Source organism: Otolemur garnettii, unplaced genomic scaffold, assembly GCF_000181295.1.
Source record: "Otolemur garnettii isolate 467f Iridium unplaced genomic scaffold, OtoGar3 scaffold00006, whole genome shotgun sequence".
Classification (NCBI taxonomy): Eukaryota; Metazoa; Chordata; class Mammalia; order Primates; family Galagidae; genus Otolemur; species Otolemur garnettii.
The window spans coordinates 41,090,460-41,113,042 of record NW_003852401.1 but is presented as its reverse complement, the minus strand read 5'-3'; the positions used below and the strand labels follow the sequence as shown (position 1 = coordinate 41,113,042).

The 22,583-nt window shown below is 41.9% G+C and overlaps 1 protein-coding gene across 2 annotated transcripts in view; it reads left to right on the top strand.

Annotated features, from left to right (window-relative positions):
- FRMD3 (FERM domain containing 3) overlaps positions 1-22,583 on the top strand; it is a 253,057-nt gene that overhangs the window by 168,201 nt on the left and 62,273 nt on the right. For both annotated transcript variants that reach the window (XM_003782974.1, XM_012813136.1), the window contains exon 6: positions 1,644-1,767. In XM_003782974.1, coding sequence (XP_003783022.1) covers positions 1,644-1,767 — 124 coding nt within the window. The remainder of the gene's footprint in view (positions 1-1,643; positions 1,768-22,583) is intronic.

The following is a 22,583-nucleotide window of genomic DNA, read 5'->3' as shown; positions in this document are numbered from 1 at the left end:
GTGATACTGGCTTTGTAGAATGACTTGGGGTGAATTGCCTCCTTATTAATGTAGTGGAATGATGTCTGCCTTCTGGATATTGAACTACAGTTTTCTTTTTTTAAAGAACTCTGTAATTTGAATATTGCTGAGAAGCTTTAAAAAACTTTGCTTTCTTTCTGGATTTGTCCTCTTGCGGCCATGAGGTGGTTTTCATCTTGTCAGCACGCAGAGGTGGGACAGTAAGTACAAATTACAGAACTGGATGTGATTTTTCACCTGGCTGCAGGCATGCAGATTTTTATCTGCTCCAGGAGTACTGATTTGCATCTACTCCAAGCATACAAATTTTTATTTACTTTGGGTTCTTCTAATACAGTTTTTCCACCATGTTCAGTCTACTCTTCTGGGCTGTGTCCTTTGTTTCCTCCTGGGTTACTTGCTTCCAGCTCATTGTGGAGCAATGGAATCAGGAGAAAGCGTGACCTCTGCCAGTATCACTGTTGCTCCTCTGGGATGGATGTGGTCCACACACCACCTCTGCTCAGCCCTCTGGATGCTGAGATGTGTAGGCATTTATCATTTATATTCTCGAAGATCCTTTATAGGTGCCCTATGGTTGAATCCAGCCACAAGCTTACTTTACTAGGCTCTTCCATACTTAGATATAGGAGGGGTGTCCAGAAAGTAACCAGGCACACACGTCTCTATTTTTCATAGTAGGTGGCTGGATACTTCCCAGAGAGCCCTTGTATACTCTTTAAGTTGAACAGGAATCCATTTGTCTTTAAGTGTAATTCCTTCGGGTTTGGCATCATATGAGCCACACTTGCACAAACATTAGGCAGCCGCAGCCAGGGAGTTCCTGGGCTCAGAGGCTATGCACGTATCAGCTGTGGAAAAGAACCTTGATGAACGTCTACTAGTCTCCAACTAGAGTTGGCATCCCCATCCTGTTCTGGGGAGCAGTCGACTGGAAATATTGGGGGGCATTAAATTTTTTTCTTACTTTAGAAAATTTTTTAATCATGGTGTTTTGAGACATGTATCTGTTGTGGCATGGCTACATCGAGCTGATCAACATGCCTTATCATACATACTTATTTTTTTGTTTGATTTGGTGGTCATGCTTCAAATCTACCCTCTTAGGGATTGTCAAGTAGGTAATACATTGTTTCTAATGTTTTACAGCAGATCTCTTGAATGCATTTCTTTTGTCTAACTGAAATTTTATAACCTTTGACACACTCCTGGGATAAGGCAGTTTTGACAGCCATGGTGACTGATGTGTGGATATACTACTAGCATTTAGTGTCCAAAGGGTAGAGTTACCAAATGGCCAATAACTCCTTGGAAATATATAAATAATAAAATTGTTCAGTCTCCAAGATGTCAATAGTGCCTCATTAAGAAACAACGTTTTAAACTCCTTTTTATAAGGGAAAGTGAGACCCAGAGAAGGTTCTCCAGTGCCCAAGTTCACCCAGCTAAATCTAAACTGGAATGTGAGCTTTTAGACATGCAGGCTGATTCTTTCCATGGGTACAAATACATTTTGTTGGCTGAGCGTATTCCAACTTCTTTCTGATTGCAGGAGAGATTCCATATGCACCCTGCTCATGTTATTGTTTTTAATCTTTCTCTTTATTTTTTCCTTGTTACAGCTGAGCTTGGTGATTATGATCCTGATGAGCATCCCGAGAATTACATCAGTGAGTTTGAGATTTTCCCGAAGCAGTCACAGAAACTGGAAAGGAAAATAGTGGAAATTCACAAAAACGAACTCAGGTAATAATGGGGAGACATTTGCCATAATGATCAAGGGGAGAAAGTATCCTCACTTCAGGGAGCATGTAAGTCGTGTTGTAATGTATGAGTAGGCTGTTTCAGGTAGCTGTATTTCTGGGCATTGGCAAGGACACCCTGGCGTCCTCCATCAGTAACAATATCAATAGTGTGGGGTCCCCGGGGGTGGCTGTTTATGAACCATCAGTAGTTATTAGAGCCATATATTTTCTTACACATATGGGTTTCCAACTACCCTGAGTTTCTTTTTTTTTTAATTGTTGGGGATTCATTGCGGGTACACAGAACCAGGTTACATTGATTGCTTTTGTTAGATAAGGACCCTCTTATATTTGTGCCCTGCCCCCAAAGGTGTACCACACCGCCTGACTCTCCCCCCCTTCCCTTTCTCAGCTCTCCCCTTCTCCCACCCCCTATCGTGTACTACGACCTTAATTGTCCTCCTATCAGGATTGAGTACATAGGATTTTTATTTCTCCATTCTTGTGATGCTTTACTAAGAATAATGTGCTCCACATCCATCCAGGTTAATATAAAGGATATAAAGTCTCCATCTTTTATAGTGGCTGAATAGTATTCCATGGTATGCACATACCACAGCTTGTTAATCTGTTCCTGGGTTGCTGGGTATTTAGGCTGTTTCCACATTTTGGTGATTGTAAATTGAGCTGCAATAAACAGCCTAGTGCCAATGTCCTTGTGGTAAAAGGAGTTTTTTTTTTCCTGGGCAGATGCCCAGCAATGGGATTGCAGGATCAAATGGGAGGTCTAGCTTGAGTTCTTTAAGGGTTCTGTAAACTGCCTTCCAAAAAGGTTGTATTAGTTTGCAGTCCCACCAGCAGCATAAAAGTGTTCCCTTCTCTCCACAACCACGCCAGAGTCTGCAGTTTTGAGTTTGTGATGTGGGCCATTTTCACTGGGGTTAGATGATATCTCAGGGTGGTTTTGATTTGCATTTCTCTAATAATTAGGGCTGATGACCATTTTTTCATATGTTTATTAGCCCTTCGTCTGTCTTCTTTAGAGAAGGTTCTATTCATCTCTCTTGCCCAGTGATCTACGGAATTGTTGGCTCTTTTTATGTTTATTAATTTCAGTTCTCTGTAGATCCTAGTTATCAAGCTTTTGTCTGAATCAAAATATGCAAATATCCTTTCCCATTGTGTAGGATGTCTGTTTGCTTTGGTTGTCGTCTCCTTAGCTGTACAGAAGCTTTTCAGTTTCATTAAGTCCCATTTCTTTATTTTTGTTGTTGTTGCAATTGCTGTGGAAGTCTTTCTCATAAAGTCCTTCCCCAGGCCGATAGCATCTAGTGTTTTCCCCATACTTTCTTTGAGGATTTTAATTGTTTCATGCCTTAGAGTAAGGTCTTTTATCCATCAGGAATCAATTTTTGTGAGTGGAGAAAGGTGCGGGTCCAGTTTCAGTCTTTTACATGTGGATATCCAGACATTTGGAACCAAATAGAAAACTAGGAAGTGAAACAAACATCTTACAGCCACCTAATCTTTGATAAACTAAACAAGAACATACACTGGGGGAAATAATTCCTATTCAATAAATGGCGCTGGGAGAACTGGATATCCAACCCGAGTTTCTGAAAGTGAAATCTAGAGTAAATAAGTAACCCTTTCTAATTTGAATCTTTCATTGTCTTTTCCTTGCTGTGCCCATTGCTGGGAGCGTTGACTCTGAGTAGAGTAGACTCCACTGACAAGGTTCCTGTGCTGAGCTGCTCTCAAGATAGCAGATTTAGTGTCTTCTTTCTCATCTATGATGCTTTAGGACGACAACCACAGAGTAGTGGTGGTAGGACTGGCAGCACTGCATACAATATTCACATAGAGTACCAGACACTGCTCTAAGCACTCTGAACATATTGACTATTTTAATCTTGATAGCAACCTAGGAGACAGGTTGTTGATGATTCCTTTATTGCAGATGAGGGAACTGAGGCACAGAGTAGTTAAGCAACTCACCCAAGGTCACACAGGTAATAGTGGTCAAAGCCAGGGTTTGAAATCAAGGTGTGACCTTGGTCTAGTCTGTGCTCCTAAGCACCACGTGATGCCTCCATGCTGCCTAAGCAATAAAATGAAGCATATGTGGGAATCATTGAGCATTTGGAATTCAGGTAACTCAGGCATTCTACTCTGTAAGCAGAAGTTAGATACTGTGCAAACTGCAAAAGAATTCTTTTTGGTAATAATAGCAAGTATGGCAGTCTTATGACAAGTGTGGATGAAGAACTGAAAGTGCCGAGATTCATTCGTTGTCTGGGCCTCTGGTAATCATAAAGAACACAGTGGTCCCTGGATTATGACTTCAGGAACAGATAACCGTCCCCATGTGAGGGAGTCCTTGAGCGCCCTGCTTTATGCAGGCGCTCCCCCTTCTGGTGAGTCAGAGAAGTGTACATGTGAGGGCTTCAAGGAGTTACTTTATTTCAGTTTGGAAACATGGTCCTTATTCTTAAAGATGATTAGACATCAAAACATTGTACTTGTTTCTGAAAGAAACATATCATCTATGTGGGAAATTTTAGCATATTGTCTCCCAATGGAAGTATTTGTTGGAAATACATGAAATTCTCATTATTTTCTTGCCATTTTGGAGACAAGTGTACTAGAGGTAACCACAAAGTTCCAACATTCCTGCAGGGGGGCTGGAGCACAGAAGGTCCTGGAGATCATGGGGTGGAACTTTTGGATGGAGGAGTCATGTTCGCTGTTTGGATGGGTAGGAGGTGGGAATGGAAAGGTCTTCTGTGACCCAAATTTGCAGGGCCTCAAGTGCTGGGCACTTACGATGATGATAAACATCCATTGAGACTCAATGCATGCCTAAACATGGTGCTAAGAGGTTTACCTGGATTACCCTACTCAGTCCTTCCAAACTCTTTGAGGTAGACACTACTATTACTCCCAGCATGGGAAGAGGAAGGGGCAAGCTGGAGTGATTAAAAAACTTGGGCTGGCTTGGTGCACTTAGCACAGTGGTTACAGTGCCAACCACATACAAGGGTGGTGGGTTCAAACCCAGCCCAGGCCAGCTAAACAACTGCAACAAAAAAATGGCTGGGTGTTGTGCTGGGAGTCTGTAGTCCCAGCTACTTGGGAAGAGGAGGCAGGAGAATTGCTTGAGGCCAGGAATTGGAGGTTGCTGTGAGCTGTGACGACACAGCACTCTACCCAGGGTGACAGCTTGAGGCTCTGTCTTAAAAAAAAAAAAAAGAACTTGGGCTGTCACTGAACAGCAGGGTCAGGGCTTGAGCTCTGGGTTACCCGACGTGATCATGGTTAGCCCACATGATCTTACCCCTGTGCCAAGCTTTCCCATTTGAAAGGGAATCAGGTAGTTGGCTGGACATTTCACAGTGATCATCATGTCAGCTGTGCCTGAGGATGGAGACGTTGGTCAGGGGGAGAGCAGTTAGTAATTTCTGCCCTCCAGACAAGAAAAGCCAAGGACCTGAAATAGAATAGGAGTGAGAGAAATTGAAAGGAGAGAGTCCCAAGAGACATTGCAGCAAGACCTGGTGGTCTATTGGATTTCCTGAGGAACCAAGTGAATCGAAGAAGATTTCAGATTGTTTTAACACTCAAAAAGCTGTAAGTTGGACCCTGTGCCAGCACCTAGGTTGGTTGACATCCCTGAAAGTGGTCATCATGAGCTCACGGGAATATGGGGAGCTGTTAGTCAGCCATGGTTTTTTAATCTCGGGGGTAAATTCTGGGGATTCATCAAAGCTGCCGTTCTATGGCACATGTGGTGATGCATGTTTGTAAGGTCCAGAAAGCCCCTGCAGGGAGGTGGAAATTGTATGTCTGATGAATGAAACTGGGGATCATGTGACATTGCAAGGACAGCTTCCAGGGTTATTTTCTTGTCTATATTTGCTTGTTCTCCCTAAGTAGTCCTGGGTGTCACTCTGAATCAGTGCAACAGAGAGAGATTTGGGGGCTGGAGGGAAGGAGGGGAAAGCAGAGGGAGAGGCACTTTCTCCAGTCCGATGAGACATCTGCTGCAGAGGCCCCCACCAGCCCTTAGCTCAGACATCAAGAAAGCAGTGTCCTTCCTTCGTGGGGAACTGGGCCTTTGGTTGGATTACTCTGCAGACCTGCCAGTGCCGTGAGGAGTCACAGGTGGAGGAGACCATGTGAGGCTGCACCGAGGTGTGGCCATCCTGTTCAGTTCTATCTCGTGACTCTCCCACCAGCAAAGGGAGAGAGCACAGCCATTGAGCTGATGTTCTGGAGACTTCCTGCGAGAATTCCAGTTGGTCTTTGTTGGGGTTTGAGGGGCCCAATAATAACCTTCTGGTTTATGAACTAGTTGAGAAAGAAAACAAAATAGGTGCTCAAACAGTAGCAGAAACATTATTAGCAGAAACATTATTGGCAGAAATAACGATGAATTACAGTGAGATAAACGTTCATCTGGGGAAGGGTGGTTTCCTAACCATCTCCTAGCCTTTTCCTTGATTGAAATCATTCTGCTCCTATTCTCTCTGAGGAAGGGACAAAAGCTGCCCTTCTTGGGAGAAAATTAATCAGAGAGAAAGAGGCACTTCTCTTTCTGGGAAGATGAAACACATTGGTTAAAGGTGGAACCAAGATGGCCTGATAGACAGGCATGAATAAAAGAGCTCTGAGAGATGAGGGAGAGGGGAATGGGGAAGGGGGAGAGGGAGAGAGAGAGACACTCTTTGGAGTTTTATGGTGCTCAAAAATAGAAGACCAAGATTTTAATAAGAGTTCCCGTGAACTAAATTAGATGCCTTTAAATGTTCAAGAGATTGATGAGTAATTCATGCCTGGATTGAATTTTCTTCCTTAAATATGCTGTGTCTTCGACACGCTGGAGGATAGGGTAGGGAAAAGTCACAGTTTTGCGAACATAATAGCATATTACAGTTATTGATTATCTATAGATCAGCCAAGATAAGCTAGATTTTGCTGAGAAAACAACCCCCAAAGCTCAGCGGCTTAAAACAAGATAGGTTCCTTTTTGTTCTACTCTGTGTCCACAGAGGTCAGCTGGGGGGAGAAGGGGTCTGCTCATCATTGTCACTCAGGGTAAAAAGCTTGAATTTCCCAGTTGTTGAGCCAAAAGGAAAAGAGAGCTCTGGGAGGTCCTGCCTCAGCTTGGACGTGATGTGTGTCACTTCCCCTTCTAGCTCTCTGGTCCAGACCAGTTCCAGGGTCCTGCCCAGTTCTCTTGGGTGCTCAGAAGATGGCGTTAGCTGAGACAGCTGGAAAGCCGCTCCTGATGACCTTCACAGTCTCATTGACTGAGTTGTTTTCCTTTTTTAACTAGACTGTGTCTTTTTTAGAGAAGTTTAGGTTCACAGCAAAATTGAGGAGAAGGTACCGAGAATTCCTTTATACCCCCTATCCCCACACATGTATCAGCCTCCCACATTAGCCATATTCCTTGCCAGATTGCTACATTTATTACAACTGATGAACCTTCACTGATACATTATAATCATCCATATTTCATAGTTTACATTAGAGTTTAAGCATGGCATAAACTCAATGGGTTTGGACAAACATATAGTATAATATCACTCCAGTGTCAATACCGTGACAGTATTATACAGAGTAAGTTTCATTGTCATAAAAATCATGACTCCCTCTCCTACACTCTTGGAAACTACTGATCTTTTTATCCATAATTTTGCCTTTTCCAGAATGTCATAGTTGTGATCATAGGGTAATAGCCTTTTTAGATTGGCTTCTTTCACTTAGTAATATACATTTAAGGTTTTTCTGTGTCTTTGTACTGCTTGATAGCTCATGTATTTTTAGCACTGAATAATGTTCCGTTATCTGGATGTGATACAGTTCATTTTCCCACTCATCTACTGAAGGACATCTTGGTTGGTTCCAAGTTTGAGCGATTATGAATAAAGCTGCTACAAACATCTGTGCACAGGTTTTTATGTGGACATAAGTTTTCAAATCCTTTCTGTAATCATCAAGGAGTATGATTGCTGCATCATATGGTAATAATATGTTTAGTGTTGTAAGAAATCACCGAACTGTTTTCCAAGCAACTGTACTATTTTGCATACCTACCAGCAATGAATAAGAATTCCCGTTGCTCCATATCCTCACCAACGTTTGGAATTGTCAGTGATTTGGATTTTGGCTATTTGAGTTTTATTCAGAAAGATTTTTGGACCGTCGTCTTTGGGCCTCTTAATATCATGTGAACTAGAGGACGGGGAGATGGATCATTTACTTTATTGAATGGATATCTGCTAAAAATCCACTGAGGCAGAATGATTCTTCTAGATAAAGCATACATTTTTTAAAATTTTTTTTGCCTCTGGGCTATGCAGTCCCTAGTATAGCTACTAAGCTCTCTTTTTGCAGAGCAAAAGCAAATGTAGACAATTTATAAATGAGTGGGCCGTGATTGTGTAAAGCTTTGTTGACAAAACAGGTGGCAGGCCAGATTTGACTATGGGTCCTAGTTTGTTGATTTCTGTTCCAAACATGTGGCAGAACAGGTTGGGACTCAATTTCCACTTCACTCGCTTGCCTATGTAGATTATTTCAAAGACATTTTTGAGCCATATTTTTTCCAAAACTATGTATGAAAAAGAATCTCCAAAATTACAATTTTTTAGACTTCATTTGAGTTTGGTGTGCAGGGATGAAGTCCCATTCCTGGGACTTCTGTAGTAAAAGGTTATTCTTCCCTCTGAGGTCCCCTGGTGGCTGGGGGAAGCTGTTGCAGCAATCCCTGGGGATTTGACAATTCTGTTATTTTTGGCTCTCTTGGTTTCTGTTTTTCACAATTTAAATCATAACCATCTGGGTTAAGAGGAAATTTCTGTTCAGTTAGTTGAATGCTCAGAGGGGGGTCAAAGATCAAAAATAAAATTGATTTCACTATGAGGAACTCTGATGGACTTGTCTGAAGGTATTCCCTAGAATTTCAACTCAGCCTTTTCTTTTTAAATCTTAAAATATTAACAGGTACACATATTTCCATTATGTGAATACCTTTTATAATGCTTAAGTTGACACTGTTAGTAAGCCCATCACCAGAATAGTGTTAATGTAGCAGATTGGTAAGTTTTACCACTTGCCTCTCCCACTTTCCCTTTTCCTTGGTTGCCAATGTCCTTTACACCTCTTCGTGCCCATAACTTAGTTCTCGATCATTAGAGAATACATGAGGTGTGTGTTTGTTGATTCCTGAAATACTTCACTTAGGATAATGGTCTCTAGTTCCATCCAAGTTGCTGCAAAAGACATTATTTTGTTCCTTTTTATGGGTGAGTAGTACTCTATGGTACACATATGCCAATAGCACATTTTGTTGAACCATTCATCAATTGATGGGCACTTAGGTTGATTCCACATCTTTTCAATTGTGAATAATGCTACAATAAACATTTGCATTCAGGGTTCTTTTTGATAAAATAACTGCATTTTCACTATTAGATACCTAGTAGGAAGACTGCTACATCAAATGGTAAGATTCTTTGAGGAATCTTTGTACTGTTTTCCATAGAGGTTGTACTAAATTTCAGTCTCACCAACAGTGAATAACTGTTCCCTTCTCTCTGCATCCATGCCAGCATCTATCTTTTTTTTTTTATGAGTTTTTAATAATGGCCGTTATGACAAAGGTAGGATGTTTTTCCATTATGATTTTAATTTGCATTTCCTTGATGACTAGTGATATTGATAATTTTTTTCATATTTCTGGGCTATTTTTTCTCTTCTTTTGAGAAACTTTTGTTTATGTCTTTTGCACTTTTTAATGGGGTTGTTTGCTTTTCTGTTTCCGATTTGCTTGAGTTCTGTGTGTGTTCTGGATATTAGCCCTTTGTTAGATATATAATCTGAAAATATTTTCTCCCATTCTGTAGCTGTGTCTTTGCTCTACTGATTCTGTCCTTTGCTGCATGGAAGCTTTTTAATTTAATCAAGTGCCATTTATTTATTTTGGTTATTGCTGTATTTTCCTTTTGTAGTTATAAATTCTTTGCCTAGGCCAATCTCTAGAAGAGTTTTTCTTCTGTTTTATTCTAGAACTTTTATGGTTCATACTTCACATTTAAGTCTTTTATCCATCTTGAATTAATTTTTGTATGTGGTGAAAGATAGGGGTCCAGTCTTATTCTTCTGCATGTGTTAATCCAATTTTCCCAGCACCGCTTACTGGTAGGGCTTCCTTTCCCTGTTGTATGTTGTTGCCTGCTTTGTTTAAGATCAGTTGGTTGTAGGTAGATGGCCTTGTTGCTGTGATCTCTCTTCTGTTCCAATGCCTTGTCTTTACTTTTATAGTAGTGCCCTAGTGTTTTGATCACTATCTATAGCCTTGTAGTACAGTTTGAACTCAAGTAATGTGATGCCTCCAGATTTGTTCTTTTTGCTTAAGATTTGCTTTGGCTATTTGGGTTCTTTCTTTTTCTTTGTTGTTCTTGTTCCAAATGATATGTAGAATTATTTTTTCTAGATCTGTGAAATATGACTTTGGGAATTGGTGGGGATTGTGTTGAGTCTGTAAATCACTTCAGGTGGTACAGACATTTTAGCAATGTGGATTTGACCATCCCATGAGCATATTTTTCCATTGTTCACATCATCTATAATTTCTTTCATCAGTGTTTTGTAGTTCTCCTTGTAGAGATCTTTAACCTCCTTGGTTTAGTGTATTCTAGGTACTTTATTTCATTTTTTTGTGGCTATTGTGAATGACTTGTAGCTGTTGTAAGTGGTATTGAGTCCTTAATGTGACTCTCAGATTGACTGCCACTAGAATAAAGAAATGCTACTGATTTGTGTACACTGATTTTGTAGTCCCGTAGATTTTGGATGCTTGTATGATGGTTCTCATTCAGTTAAGAAAGTCTTTTGATTTCCATATTAATTTTATCATTGACCCAAGTATCATTCAGCATCCAATTGTTTAGAGTTGAGAGTTCCTCCTGGAATCAATTTCTAGTTTTACTCTAGTAAGTGTTCTGTCTAAGAAGACTGAAAATGGGAACTTAATCCCTTTTCGATAGAAGGGTCTCTGCTGAGAGGTCTGCTTAGTCTGATTGAGTAAGTAACTTGTTGGTTTTATCTCACAACTTATAGTATTTTCTCCTTCACTTCGACTTTGGTCAAGGTGAAGACTGTATGTCTTTGGTGATATCCTGTTTGCTATGAATCTTCCAGGTATTCAATGACCTTCTTGTTTCTGGATATCTAAGCCTCTTGCATTGTCAGGAAGGTTTTCCTCTATACTTTCAAATAGGTTTTCCTATTGCCTTTTCTCCTTCTCCCTTAGGGAGACCTGGAATTCTTACATCAGTTGGCCTTGCACAATCCGTATTTCTCTCAGTGATTGTTCATTCTTCATTGTTCCTTTTGTAATATTTTTTTACTGACTGAGTTATTTTGAAAACTTTTTGTTTCTTTGTGATAGGTTTCTACCATCTCCTCAATTCCATTCGTCTTACTTACTGTCTATCGCAACGATTTCCTTTTGGTTTGAGCTCATTAGTGGAGAGCTATGTGTCTTCTGATACTTTCGTGGTGGGGAGATAGCCTGTTCTTTCATGTTGCCGGATTTTTTATGGTGGTGCCTTCTCATGTTCTCATCTAGGGCCACATTTCTCAGCTCAAAACAGACAGCAGATGTGGTGCACCTGTTCTCTGCTGAGACCTCTGTTGCTCAGTGAGGATACAGATGGGTCCTGTGTGGTGTGCTTGCCTCCTACTCCGGAAGCTTGACCAGGCAGGAGCAGGCAGATGTACTGTGAGCCTTCAACATGGCTGCTCTGCTATACCTCCCCTAGTCTCCTGTGGTTGTCACTGGGCCACTGTGGCAGGCCTGGCCCCTGAGGACATACTCATAGGCAGAGCAAGACCTATTGGGTATGTACCCAGGGAGCCTATAAAGGACAGTGCTGGTCCATGGTGTGCAGCATGCCCAGGCCCAAAGGCCACCGCTGCTTTGAGTTTGTACTGCTTGGTGCCTTTAGGGCAGTAGTGGCAGCAGTCTCATGGGTCTTCAGCAGTGGTCAGTGGGTGCCAAGGGCTATGGGAACATGCTCTGCCTGGGTTCCATGGAAAGTGTGGTTGAGCAGCATCACCCAGGCTGCAGCAGGGGGTGCCTGGCCCTTGGTTTCCTGCTGTGCCCAGGGAAGGCCTCCAGTGGTGGCAGGGTGCAGGTCACCTGCCCATGGGGTGCATGTGAGTGCCAGGATTCCCCACTCCCTCCCTGCCTGGCATAGGGAAGGAGGAAGCTTCAGTCACAGATCTGACGCCTGAGGACAAGTGGCATTCTGAGGCTGGGCTGTTACACTGTCCCCTCCCCAGTGCCTGGGGCTCACAAGCCCACCATCTCTTCTCTCCAGGGCAATGCCACTGCACAGCCTCCAGTCTGGTCTCTGTCTCGGTGGCAGTCCTGCTTAGTGGGGGGACCTTGCTGCCTTCTGGGGTGTAGTACCCTCTGGGGAAGCGTGGATTCTGGGCTTTTCTTCCATTCCCTTCCCACACGTGGGCACCTTCCCTAATAACTTCCAGTGCCACTGAGCAACTCGTCATACCACTTCCATCTTCTGCACTTTACTCCCGCCTCTCTCCGTGGGTTCCCAGAGCTCCCGCTCAGATGGTTGACTCAAAAGTGGGTTACTGGGCTCAGCACCTATGGCTCAAGCGACTAAGGCGCCAACCACATACACCTAAGGTGGTGGGTTCGAATCCAGTGCGGGCCCACCAAACAACAATGATGGCTGCAACCAAAAAAAATAGCTGGGCATTGTGGCGGGTGCCTGTGGTCCCAGCTACTTGGGAGGCAGAGGCAGGAGACTCTCTTGAGCCCAGGAGTTGGAGTTTGCTGTGAGCTTTGATGCCATGGCACTCTACCTGGAGGATAGCTTGAGGATCTGTCTCAAAACAAACAAACAAAACAAAAACAACTGGGTTTCTGCTCACCATTTCCCACCATCTCCATGAGAGTGGCTTTGTGCAGGCTGCTTCTGGCCTGCCACCGTGGCCTCCCTCCTTCAGCTCATCTCCCCTGCCTTCTATCGCCAGTTCATCGGGTTTGTGTGACTGTCACTCATGGCTTGTCCACTTTTCAATATTTGAAAAGCTCGTTTGGTGGTAAAGTAGTTTTGATGAAGTATATTCCTTGCCCTTAAGAAGCAGAAAAAAATAATCCAGTTAGCCACCACTGCGATGGTCCAGTGCCTCGAGGGGTGGTGGGAAGTGATAATGACACCATGCCGATGTCTTTACACAGAGTAATTGTCTCTGTTTCTCAAGATTCACATTCTTTGTAAATCATGTGCCCTGGCTTCCCGGTGGGGAGTTTCAGTTTAAATATGTCTGGCTTTCTAGAAATAAATGCCCCGACAGGAGGAGCCTCCTCTACCTGTGCTTCTGAAGAATAGCTCACAAGGGCCCTCTTAGGAGATGCTTTTGTCAGTTTGGAGAAGAGTGTTTATTGTGTAAAAGGCAGATGGGAAATGTCCAATTATTTTACAACCCTGATTGTTCTCAAGATGTACTTTCTGTTGTCTCTATTGCCTCTCCCTAAGTCCCACTCCTTCCCAAGTCCCTTCCAAATCCCTAAAATCTCCCCTCCTAATAGGGTATCAAATCTGCTTGCATTTTCTGTTACTGTCTGGTATAATCCCCTTTTGAGAAATGGGAAGATGGAACCATTTGGCATTAAATGTTTTTCCTGCAAAAACTAAATCCTTGCCTTATGTGTCCTAGAGTCAGGGACATTTCTAGAGATGGATGGGCCAGGGACAAGTGGTGGGCACATCCCAGCCATTAACATTTTTTATACAGGTGAAATCTTGTTCAAGTGTTGTGAAGGAGGAAAGAGCATTGTTACCAAAGTGCAACGTGGCTTTGAAGAAGGTGGGAGGGGTTACACTGAAGGTGGGCACCAGCCATTACTTATTATATTAGCCGATTACCATCTGACATAATATTTTAACGTATGCATAGGGTCAAAGACTCTTGGAACTTTGACTGAGACTGTCACAATGCATTTATTCATCTATACTTCTTTCCATCCATCCATTCATCTATTCATCCATCCTTCCATCCATCCACTGATAATTAATCCAGACACCCAGGATTTTCGTCTATCCAGTCATACAACAAACATTTACCAAAGGGTGGCTTTGCATGGGCCATGTGAAGTGGCCTCGCCCAGATTTTCCACTGCTCTATCACCAATCTGGGGTCCCCGTCATCATCCACGCTCCCTCCTGGCCTCATGCTTTGAAAGATTTTATTTACATGATATTCATGAAGCAACAATTAATTTTCTTCCAATTTTTATTAGTAAAAGACAGATACAACTGCCCTTCTAAGCCTTTGACTATCAAGACTTCACTCAGCCAACAGCAAAGACATTCGGCATCCACTTGCTACACGTGAGGGACCTTTGGAGTCTAAGGCAAGGTTTATACAATGAAAGCCTTGGTCTACACACTGACCCAGATGTATGTATGTCAGGCCAAATAATAGTTTAAAAAAATGGAATCAGTTGGCAAGTAGGTCCAGCTTTACTTGTAACTAGGGGATCTGATCGCATTGTGCTTTGACTTCTGTGTAGCAAACTCAGCAGCAGTGCCTCTTTTTTTCTGATGCTTAAATCCACATAAATTTATTCTCTAACAGTTCTGAAGGGTGCCAAAAGTCTGAAATCAAAGTATCATCAGGCCACACTCTCTCTTAAGGCTCTAGCAGACCATCTGTCCTTGCCCCTTCTCGCTGTGGTAAGCTGTGCCTCTCTAATTAAAGTCATTTGCTTTCAGAATTGCCATCCTCCCTGCTCAGCCAATTCACCTTTCGCCTTCATTGGTATTGTGTTCACAGCCACCATCTTTTACAGATAAGGAAACATAGTTCTGAGAAATCAGCTTATCCAAGGCTGCACAATTCGGGAACAGTAGAACTTGACCTGAGGTCTGACTTTTCATGCATGGTGCTCCAATATCTCTCCTATAAGCCTTGTCTCTCTGTGGCCCCAGGGCGTCTCCCTCACAGCATGGCAGTTACCCACATTTGCACTGTTTTATCTAATGTTCTGCATAGAGATGGTCCCTAATGATCCCAAAGAGGTTTGAAAGAGGTAATGTCTCTCTCTAAGTAAAAAAATTGGGATGACAGACTGGGGATGTTCCCTTCCTTTCTATTCAGGATGTAGAAAGACACGAGATGTGATTTCTCCTAACACCCAAATAAAACCAACAAACTGGAAAGACTATAAAATTATATTTTGCAAGCCCATCTAAGAACTGAGAACACAACAAAACCTAAACTTACTAAAATCTAGAACACTCTTCCCTGGTTAAGGGAGATCCACAGTTCTTTGCGCTTCTGCTGGAGTGATGGGAGGAGGAGGAACATGCCAGAGGTGGGGGCGAGGGGCAGCTAGCCAGACCTTTCACCAGCAGGAAGTACGGTCCCTCTGATGCACTCCAGACCTTTAGCCAGGGCAGTGTAACCTTTGCTGAGACAGCAGGGGACAGGACATCAAGGAGGAAAAATACCTTCTGATGTCCAGAGAGCTAGGGATGAGACTGAAGAGCCCGGAGTCTCCCTGCAGCCCCAAAGTCTGCAGCTACACTGTAAAGCCCAGATGACTCTCCAGAGTCTCACAGGTGCTAAGGTAAGATCTGAGGGCATTCCCAAACATTGGAAGCCAGTGGAGGAAAATAGAAAGTTGCAGCAAAGCTAACCTAAGTGAAGTTGCAGCAAAACATAATCTAACCCGAATTGAGGATTCTACTTTTCAGAGCTAGAAGATCAATATAATGAGTTTGATTCTGGAGCTTATAGGCACAAATGGGTCAGAGGGAACCAAACTCACTGTGTTTCTTGACACTTGTGCTCTAAACAGTCCAGGTGATTGCTGGCAAGAGTCATACCTCATTCCATAATTAATGTCCACTAATGGTTTGCATTTGCTTTGGGGATGCTTTATGCTTTTGGACTCCATGTAATGATCTGCTAAAGGAAGACCATTAAGAGAGAGATGGTTCCTCTTTGGCTAAAAGTATGTAAAACTTGAGAGGGGAGATATATAGCTCAATACATAATTACTTGACCTCATCTAATTTATTAGAAAAGTCTCTCTTTGGAGAATTGTTAGGTCTTTAAAAAGAATTCAACTCATCACTGGTCTTTACCTCTAAATGTCTCATTAGAGACACATAATCTGAGCAGAACATTTCCTGGTGTAAGATTTAAAGGATAGAAAATCATTATTTTTCATTATCGGGGTTTTTGCCAGAAACAAATGCCCAGTGGAAGATTTAAGGGGGAAAAAATTCTGTTTAATTGGTCTTAGTGACTTCCTGAAATATGGGCCATCAAGCGGTTTCTTCCTCCGTGAGGTGGGAGCCTCAGGAGTTTCCAGTGCTATCAGGGTCCCTGTCTTTTCTTTTTTGGTTTTGATCTTTTTGCCTTCTCTGAGTATTTGCAGTTAGCTTTTTTCCCTGTTAAGTCTTTAAATGCTTAGCCAGTGGAGGTCTGCAGTCAAACCCAAGGCGAAGGATGCCAGCTTGAGGGTTTTTATTTTGAAGATGGACTGTTGCTTTTTTACGGATGTCTCAGCATCCTTCCTGCCTCTTCCCTTGGCACAGCGTTTCTGACGTTAGTCGCATGTGGGGCTAGGTAAGGAGCAAATGCCATTCTGATGGTGAGGACAGAACAGACTGTGTGCCAGACACAGGTCTAACTGCTTTATATTTGCTACCTGCTTAATCGTTACACCAAATCTTGGAGGATACTAGAATTTTTGCCTTCATTTTGCAGAATCAAACAGACATGGATTCTATGGTTTCCTTCTGTGTTCTGGTCCCAGCTTAAGGTTCAGCAAACCTTTCTGTAATATTTTACGCTTTGCAGAAGATACAGTCAGAGCTGCAACTACTCAATTTTGCCACTGTAGCATGGCAGTATCCATAGACAATCTGCAGACAAATGGGTGTGACTGTGTCCCATTAAAATTTAATTTATGGATGCTGAAATTTGAATGTCATATAATTTTCGTAGGTCATGAAACATTATTTTTCTTTCGATTGCTTTATAGCATGTAAAAATGTAAAAACCACTCTTAGCTTGAGGGCTGTACAAAACAGGTGGCCCGAGGCTTTAGTTTTAGATTTAAATGAGGACATCTCTGCTCTCTAATAGAGTCTAAGTATCAGTCGCTCAGAATGAATTGCTTTATGACTGCTACAATGCAACTTTTAGAATTTGAAAAAGGTTTTTTTTTTTCTTTAGTGGTAGAAATCATGTCATTTAGGGCCAGGCATGTGGCTCACGCCTATAATCCTAGCAATCTGGGAGGCCGAAGGGAGTGAATTCCTTGAGCTCAGGAGTTAGAGACCAGCCTGAACAAGAGTGAGATCCTGTTTCTACTTAAAAAAAAGTGGAGAAAGTAGCTGGGTGTTGTGGCTGGCACCTGTAGTCCCAGCTACTTGGGAGGCTGAGGAAAGAGGATCCTTTGAGCCAAGAGTTTGAGGTTGCTGTGAGCGGTAATCCCATGACACTCTACCCAGGGGGACAGAGTGATTCTGTCTCAAAAAAAAGATATCATGTCATTTTGAAATGCTATGCCACAGCATCCAGGAGAGCAGAGAGATGGCTCTTGACCATAAAACATTGGTAATGATGTTGGTCCAAGCCCTGCCAAGCACCTTGGAACCAGGTCAGCTTGCCTTTGCACTTCCTGGCCACGTAAGCTTGTGCAAGGTATTTTTTTTTTTGAGTGTCAGAATCCTCATCTATAAAATGAAGATAAGAATTTCTCCTTTATGAATAGTAAGTGATAAATATGTATATTGCTTGGCAGTATAAAACCTTATCTGCTGCTTGGGTTTAGTAAAAGATAGCTCTGCACGTGTATCTGTTAGATTCCTGCCCCGTACTGTTAGCTCCGGGTCCTTTCAGACTGCGTAATATTTCACCTGGTGAGTTCTTTATTATAAACACGAAAAATATTTCTTTTTTAATCATTAAAAATATATGCTACATGAAAGAGAATGTAACAAGAGTATATACCATGTATGTATCATTTAAAGGATAGTTGAAAAAACAGCCATGACCTTCTAACTCGACTTAGGAATGAGAACATCCCCACCTGTCCTTAAGTCTCTTCTGCCCTCCTTCTAGACCACCTTCACCTGCCTTAGGTATACTCTTTTGAATTTTCAGTTAGTTGTTATTTTGTTTTGCTTTTATAAAACATACTTCCTACACGTGTATCAGTAAACAATGTATTGCTTTACTTTTGTCTGTATTCACTTTCATATAAAAGGTCTCATATTCTATTCTTGTGTCTTATTTTTTATATATACTGTTATTTCTGAGGTTCTTCCACACTGAAGGATATAGCCGTGGGGCTTCATTTTAACTTCTGTATAATTAATATTCTGACATCTGAACATGCCACATTTTCTGTATCCTTTCTTCTGTTGATGGATATCTGGGTTGTTTCCAGGTTGTTTTTTTTTTTTTTTTTTTTTGAGACAGAGTCTCACTGTGCCACCATTGGTAGAGTGCTGTGGCATCACCGCTCAGAGCAACCTCCATCTCCTGGGCTTAAGTGATTCGCTTGCCTCAGCCTCCCAAGTAGCTGGGACTATAGGCACCCTCCACAATGCCTGGCTATTTTTTGGTTGTAGTTGTCATTGTTGTTTGGCAGCCCGGGCTGGATTTGAACCCACCAGCTCTGGTGTGTGTGGCTGGCACCCTAGCTGCTTGAGCTACAGGTGTCAAGCCTGTTTCCAGATTTTTGCTATTACAAACAAAGTTACTTTGGCTTCTTGAATAATTCCCCTTGGACCAGCGGTTTTCAACCTGTGGGTCGCGACCCACAGGAACTGTATTAAAGGGCCACGGCTTTAGGAAGGTTGAGAACCACTGCCCTAGACTAAGTATAAATGTAAGCATGGAATTTGCTGGGCCACAGAGTTTGTACGACTTTAGCTTTTCTTGGAAATTTGGGTTGCTCTAGCTTATATTGACACCAACTGGCAAGGGTTCCCAGTATACTTTTTTCTTAAACTCTTAAAAGGCGAAGTATAACATAGAGTCAGAAAAGGGTCTAAAGCACAAATGTAAAGTTCAATGAATTATTACAAGGCAAACATGCCTGTAACCACTGTCAGGGACAAACAGAATGAGCAATGCCTCAAAGCCCTTGCTGTGCCCTTCCCTCTTCCCCAAAGGCAATCATGTCTCTATCTTTTAACACCTTAGTTTTGTTTGCTCCTTTTAGAAAGCCATAGAAATGGAATCATATAGCGTGCATTCATTATGTCTGATGTTTCAGTACAATTTGTGTTTCTAAAACTGAATATCAGAGACTGGGTAATTTATAAAGAAAAAAGAAACTTAGTTTTACAGTTTTGGAGGCTAAGTTCAAAGTTGAGAAGCTGCATCTGGTGAAGGCCTTCTTGCTGGTGGGGACTCTCTGCGGAGTCCTGAGGGCTCAGGGCATCATGTGGTGGGAGGGTGTGAGCATACAAGACTGAATGTACTCATGCAGGCTGAGCCTTCATGACTCAATCACCTCTTGAAGGCCTTGATACTATTACACTGGGGATTAAGTTTCAATGTGACTGTGGGGTAGGGGAGGACACTTGAACCATGGCATCTGCCTTATTTTTTTCAATTTTATTTTTTATGATATTCATTCATCTTGTTGTATGCAGCTTTAAGTTCTTTATTTTCATGGCTATATAGTATTCCATTGTCTACCCAATCTACTGATAGACATTGAGTTATTTCCCTACATTTTGCCATTACAAATATTACTATTATGAATATTTAATAATGAGACATGCACTAGTTTCTGTGTATAATCATGAGTGGTATTGTTGTATTGTAGGGTGTATTCAACTTCAGTGGATAATGCCAAAGAGATTTCTAGATTAGTCCTACTAAATTGCTCTTCTGACAACAGTCTATGCTTTGGCTGCACATCCTCCCTAGTTCCTATTTTTGTTAGTCTTTTTAATTGTATCTACCAGATGGATATGTTAATGTTTCTCACAGTTTTAATTTGCATTTTCCTGATCTTTAAGAGATTAAGCCCATTCTCGTGTAGCTGTGGGCTATTTTGACATCGTATTTGTTACGTGCCTATTATGTCTTTTGTCTATTTTTTTCTGGGTTGTTTTTTCTTTTTAGCTTATCATTTATTGATTTATAGGAGTTTTATAAAATATTCCAGGTTATCAGTCTTTTTCTGGTCATACATGTTGCTGACATCTTTCCCACCCTGTCTGTGGCTTGCCTTTCCTCCCCCTGGATGGTATCTCATGAAGGACAGAAGTCTTTGAGTTTAAGGGTGCATCCTCCAGAGCTGTGCAGCGCTGGCACCCCACTGCCATCTGAGGTTGGGTGTTTATGACTAGAATTAGATGCTCCTTAGTTTTAGGAAGGACAGGAAAGTGGTCAGAGACCACTTAGTGACGGAAAAATTACTCATTTTACGACATAAACTTCCAAATGATAACTTTTCCCAATTAAAGTGTTCCCAGACTGCGTATAAAAAAAGGGTGTGCTTTAAAACTAAACTTGAATTTTAAGAATAAACAATGAGTGGCTTGTAAAAAAAAGTGCTGACAACTTAACCAATGATGAAAAGTGGCTAGCTCTCTAAATCCCAGGAGTTCTGATTCATGGGTAGCAGAATGAGGGCCTTTCAAATAAAGTGGGAAGATTGCCCAGGAGCAAGACTGATCTCTGAGGCTGTGCAGGCACACGGCTGCTTTGGCTCTGGTCCTGGTTCACGTTGGCCTCACTCTGTTCTCGGTTTGGGTCACTAGGCTAAAGTTCTGCTCTGAGGCCTACCCGAGTGAGTTGCTGCTTAGTGACATGTTGGGTATCAGAGTTTCAATTGTTTTGAAACAACTTGAGTTGAAAGGATGAGCATATAAGTGAGTGTGTGTGTGTGAAACGAGAGAGAGAGAGAGAGAGAGAGAGAGAGATAAAGTACTTCATAATAATTTTTTATATAATTCATTTTATTTTTTGGTGAAAGGTATTACTTCAAGATGTTATAGGAGAGATATGCAGAGAGAAATACGTGTGTGCATTGAGGAAATGCCATTTCCCAATCCCCATTTCCCTGTCAATACAGTCCATAGCTTTCTTGAGTCTACTGTTACTTTATCAAAAGGAGAAATAATTATAATGCCTGTGTCTTGAAAAGAACGGAATCCAAGAAATGACTCATGATAGCAATTGTGAGATTGCAAGGGCTCACTCAGTGCTGATCAGGATGAATAAAGAAAGGTGTCCCCTGTATATCTTACAGTGAAGTTTCAGAACTAAGAGGGCAGCGCCTATGGCTCAAAGGAGTAGGGTACTGGCTCCATATGCCGGAGGTGGCGGGTTCAAACCCAGCCTCGTCAAAAAAATGCAAAGAAAAAAAAAAAAAAAGAAAAATCTATGATGGATTCCAATTTTAAATAAAGGCCAGATTTGTATTTTTTTTTTTTTAAAAAAAGACGTTTCAGAACTAAAACTGAAGAAGAAATCCTGAAAGGCTCTAGAAAGACTATATCTTCCTAAAGCATGAATTTAAGTTAATTCCTCAGAGGTATTCTATAAAGGATGACTTTAAAAATTCTTCCATTAAAAGAAAAGGGTGGCATATGTAACAACCTTCCCTTCCTTCCCCAACTCCCTAAGGATTAGAAATGGGATACAAGAAAGAATGCTGTCTTTAGAGCAGGAGTTCTAAGGTGTCATTAGAAGACCAAAAACAGAGGGGATCCCAGGCCAAACACATATACAGGGCAGGAGTGGTTCCGGGCGCTTCGGGCAACACATACATGCAGCAGCCATTGCGGTGAATGGGCAAATGCCTGTGGAGCAACTTTGACCCTTCCTTTGGTTTCCTTATCCTGAATCATGGGCAGCAGCAGGCATGAGCTGGAGGTGTCCTGTGGGGGCGCAACACCTTGAAGGAACTAGAATTCAGCCCAATATGAAGTTACTGATACTCTTTCCCTGCGGCACATCCTAGCCTTCTCTGCAACCTCTGGAGGCCACTGTATTAAACAGACACATCAACTGTAAGGATGAGCGTCCAACCAAGAATCTTCAGACACTTAAAGAAGCAACAACCCCATGAAGGAGAGATTCTAGGCATACAAAAGGAGCTTCACCAAGGGGTAGTATGAATGGAGGCAGCAGGATCGGGCCTTAGCAGAAATGAAGTGGTCATTCTCAGAGGGAAAGGAGGACTTTATGTCCATACAATAAGATTAGGCTGCTGCTTCAAGATCTATACCAGTGGTTCTCAACCTTCCTAGTGGTGTGACCCTTTAATACAGTTCCTGTGGGTAGTGGCCACTGCTCTACAGAGACATTATATTGGAAATTAAATATTTGTTATTTTTTAAAAACCTTATATACAGGATGAAAAGCAGAATCCACATAGCCGAAGGATAAATGAGCAAGCTGGGAGTTTGAATTGAGAAACAATTCAGAATGTAGTACCAAAAGGTAGAGGCATAAAGAATGAATTACAGCTTAAAAGACATGGAGAAGACACCACTAATTAAAACCTCTTAGAGGAAAGAAGAGAGTGGTTAGGGGTGGGGAAGAAAGAGGGGAAGGGAGGAAAGGAAATGATCAAAGCCCAACATGAGTTATTGGGTTAAAATCTCCAGGGGTGCCCAACCTGCAATATGCAGGCTGCTTGAGAATTATGTGAGGAATTTTTTGTTTATTTGTGTGGTGTCTGATATTGCAAAAAAAAAAAAAAAATGCACAAATCTTTTT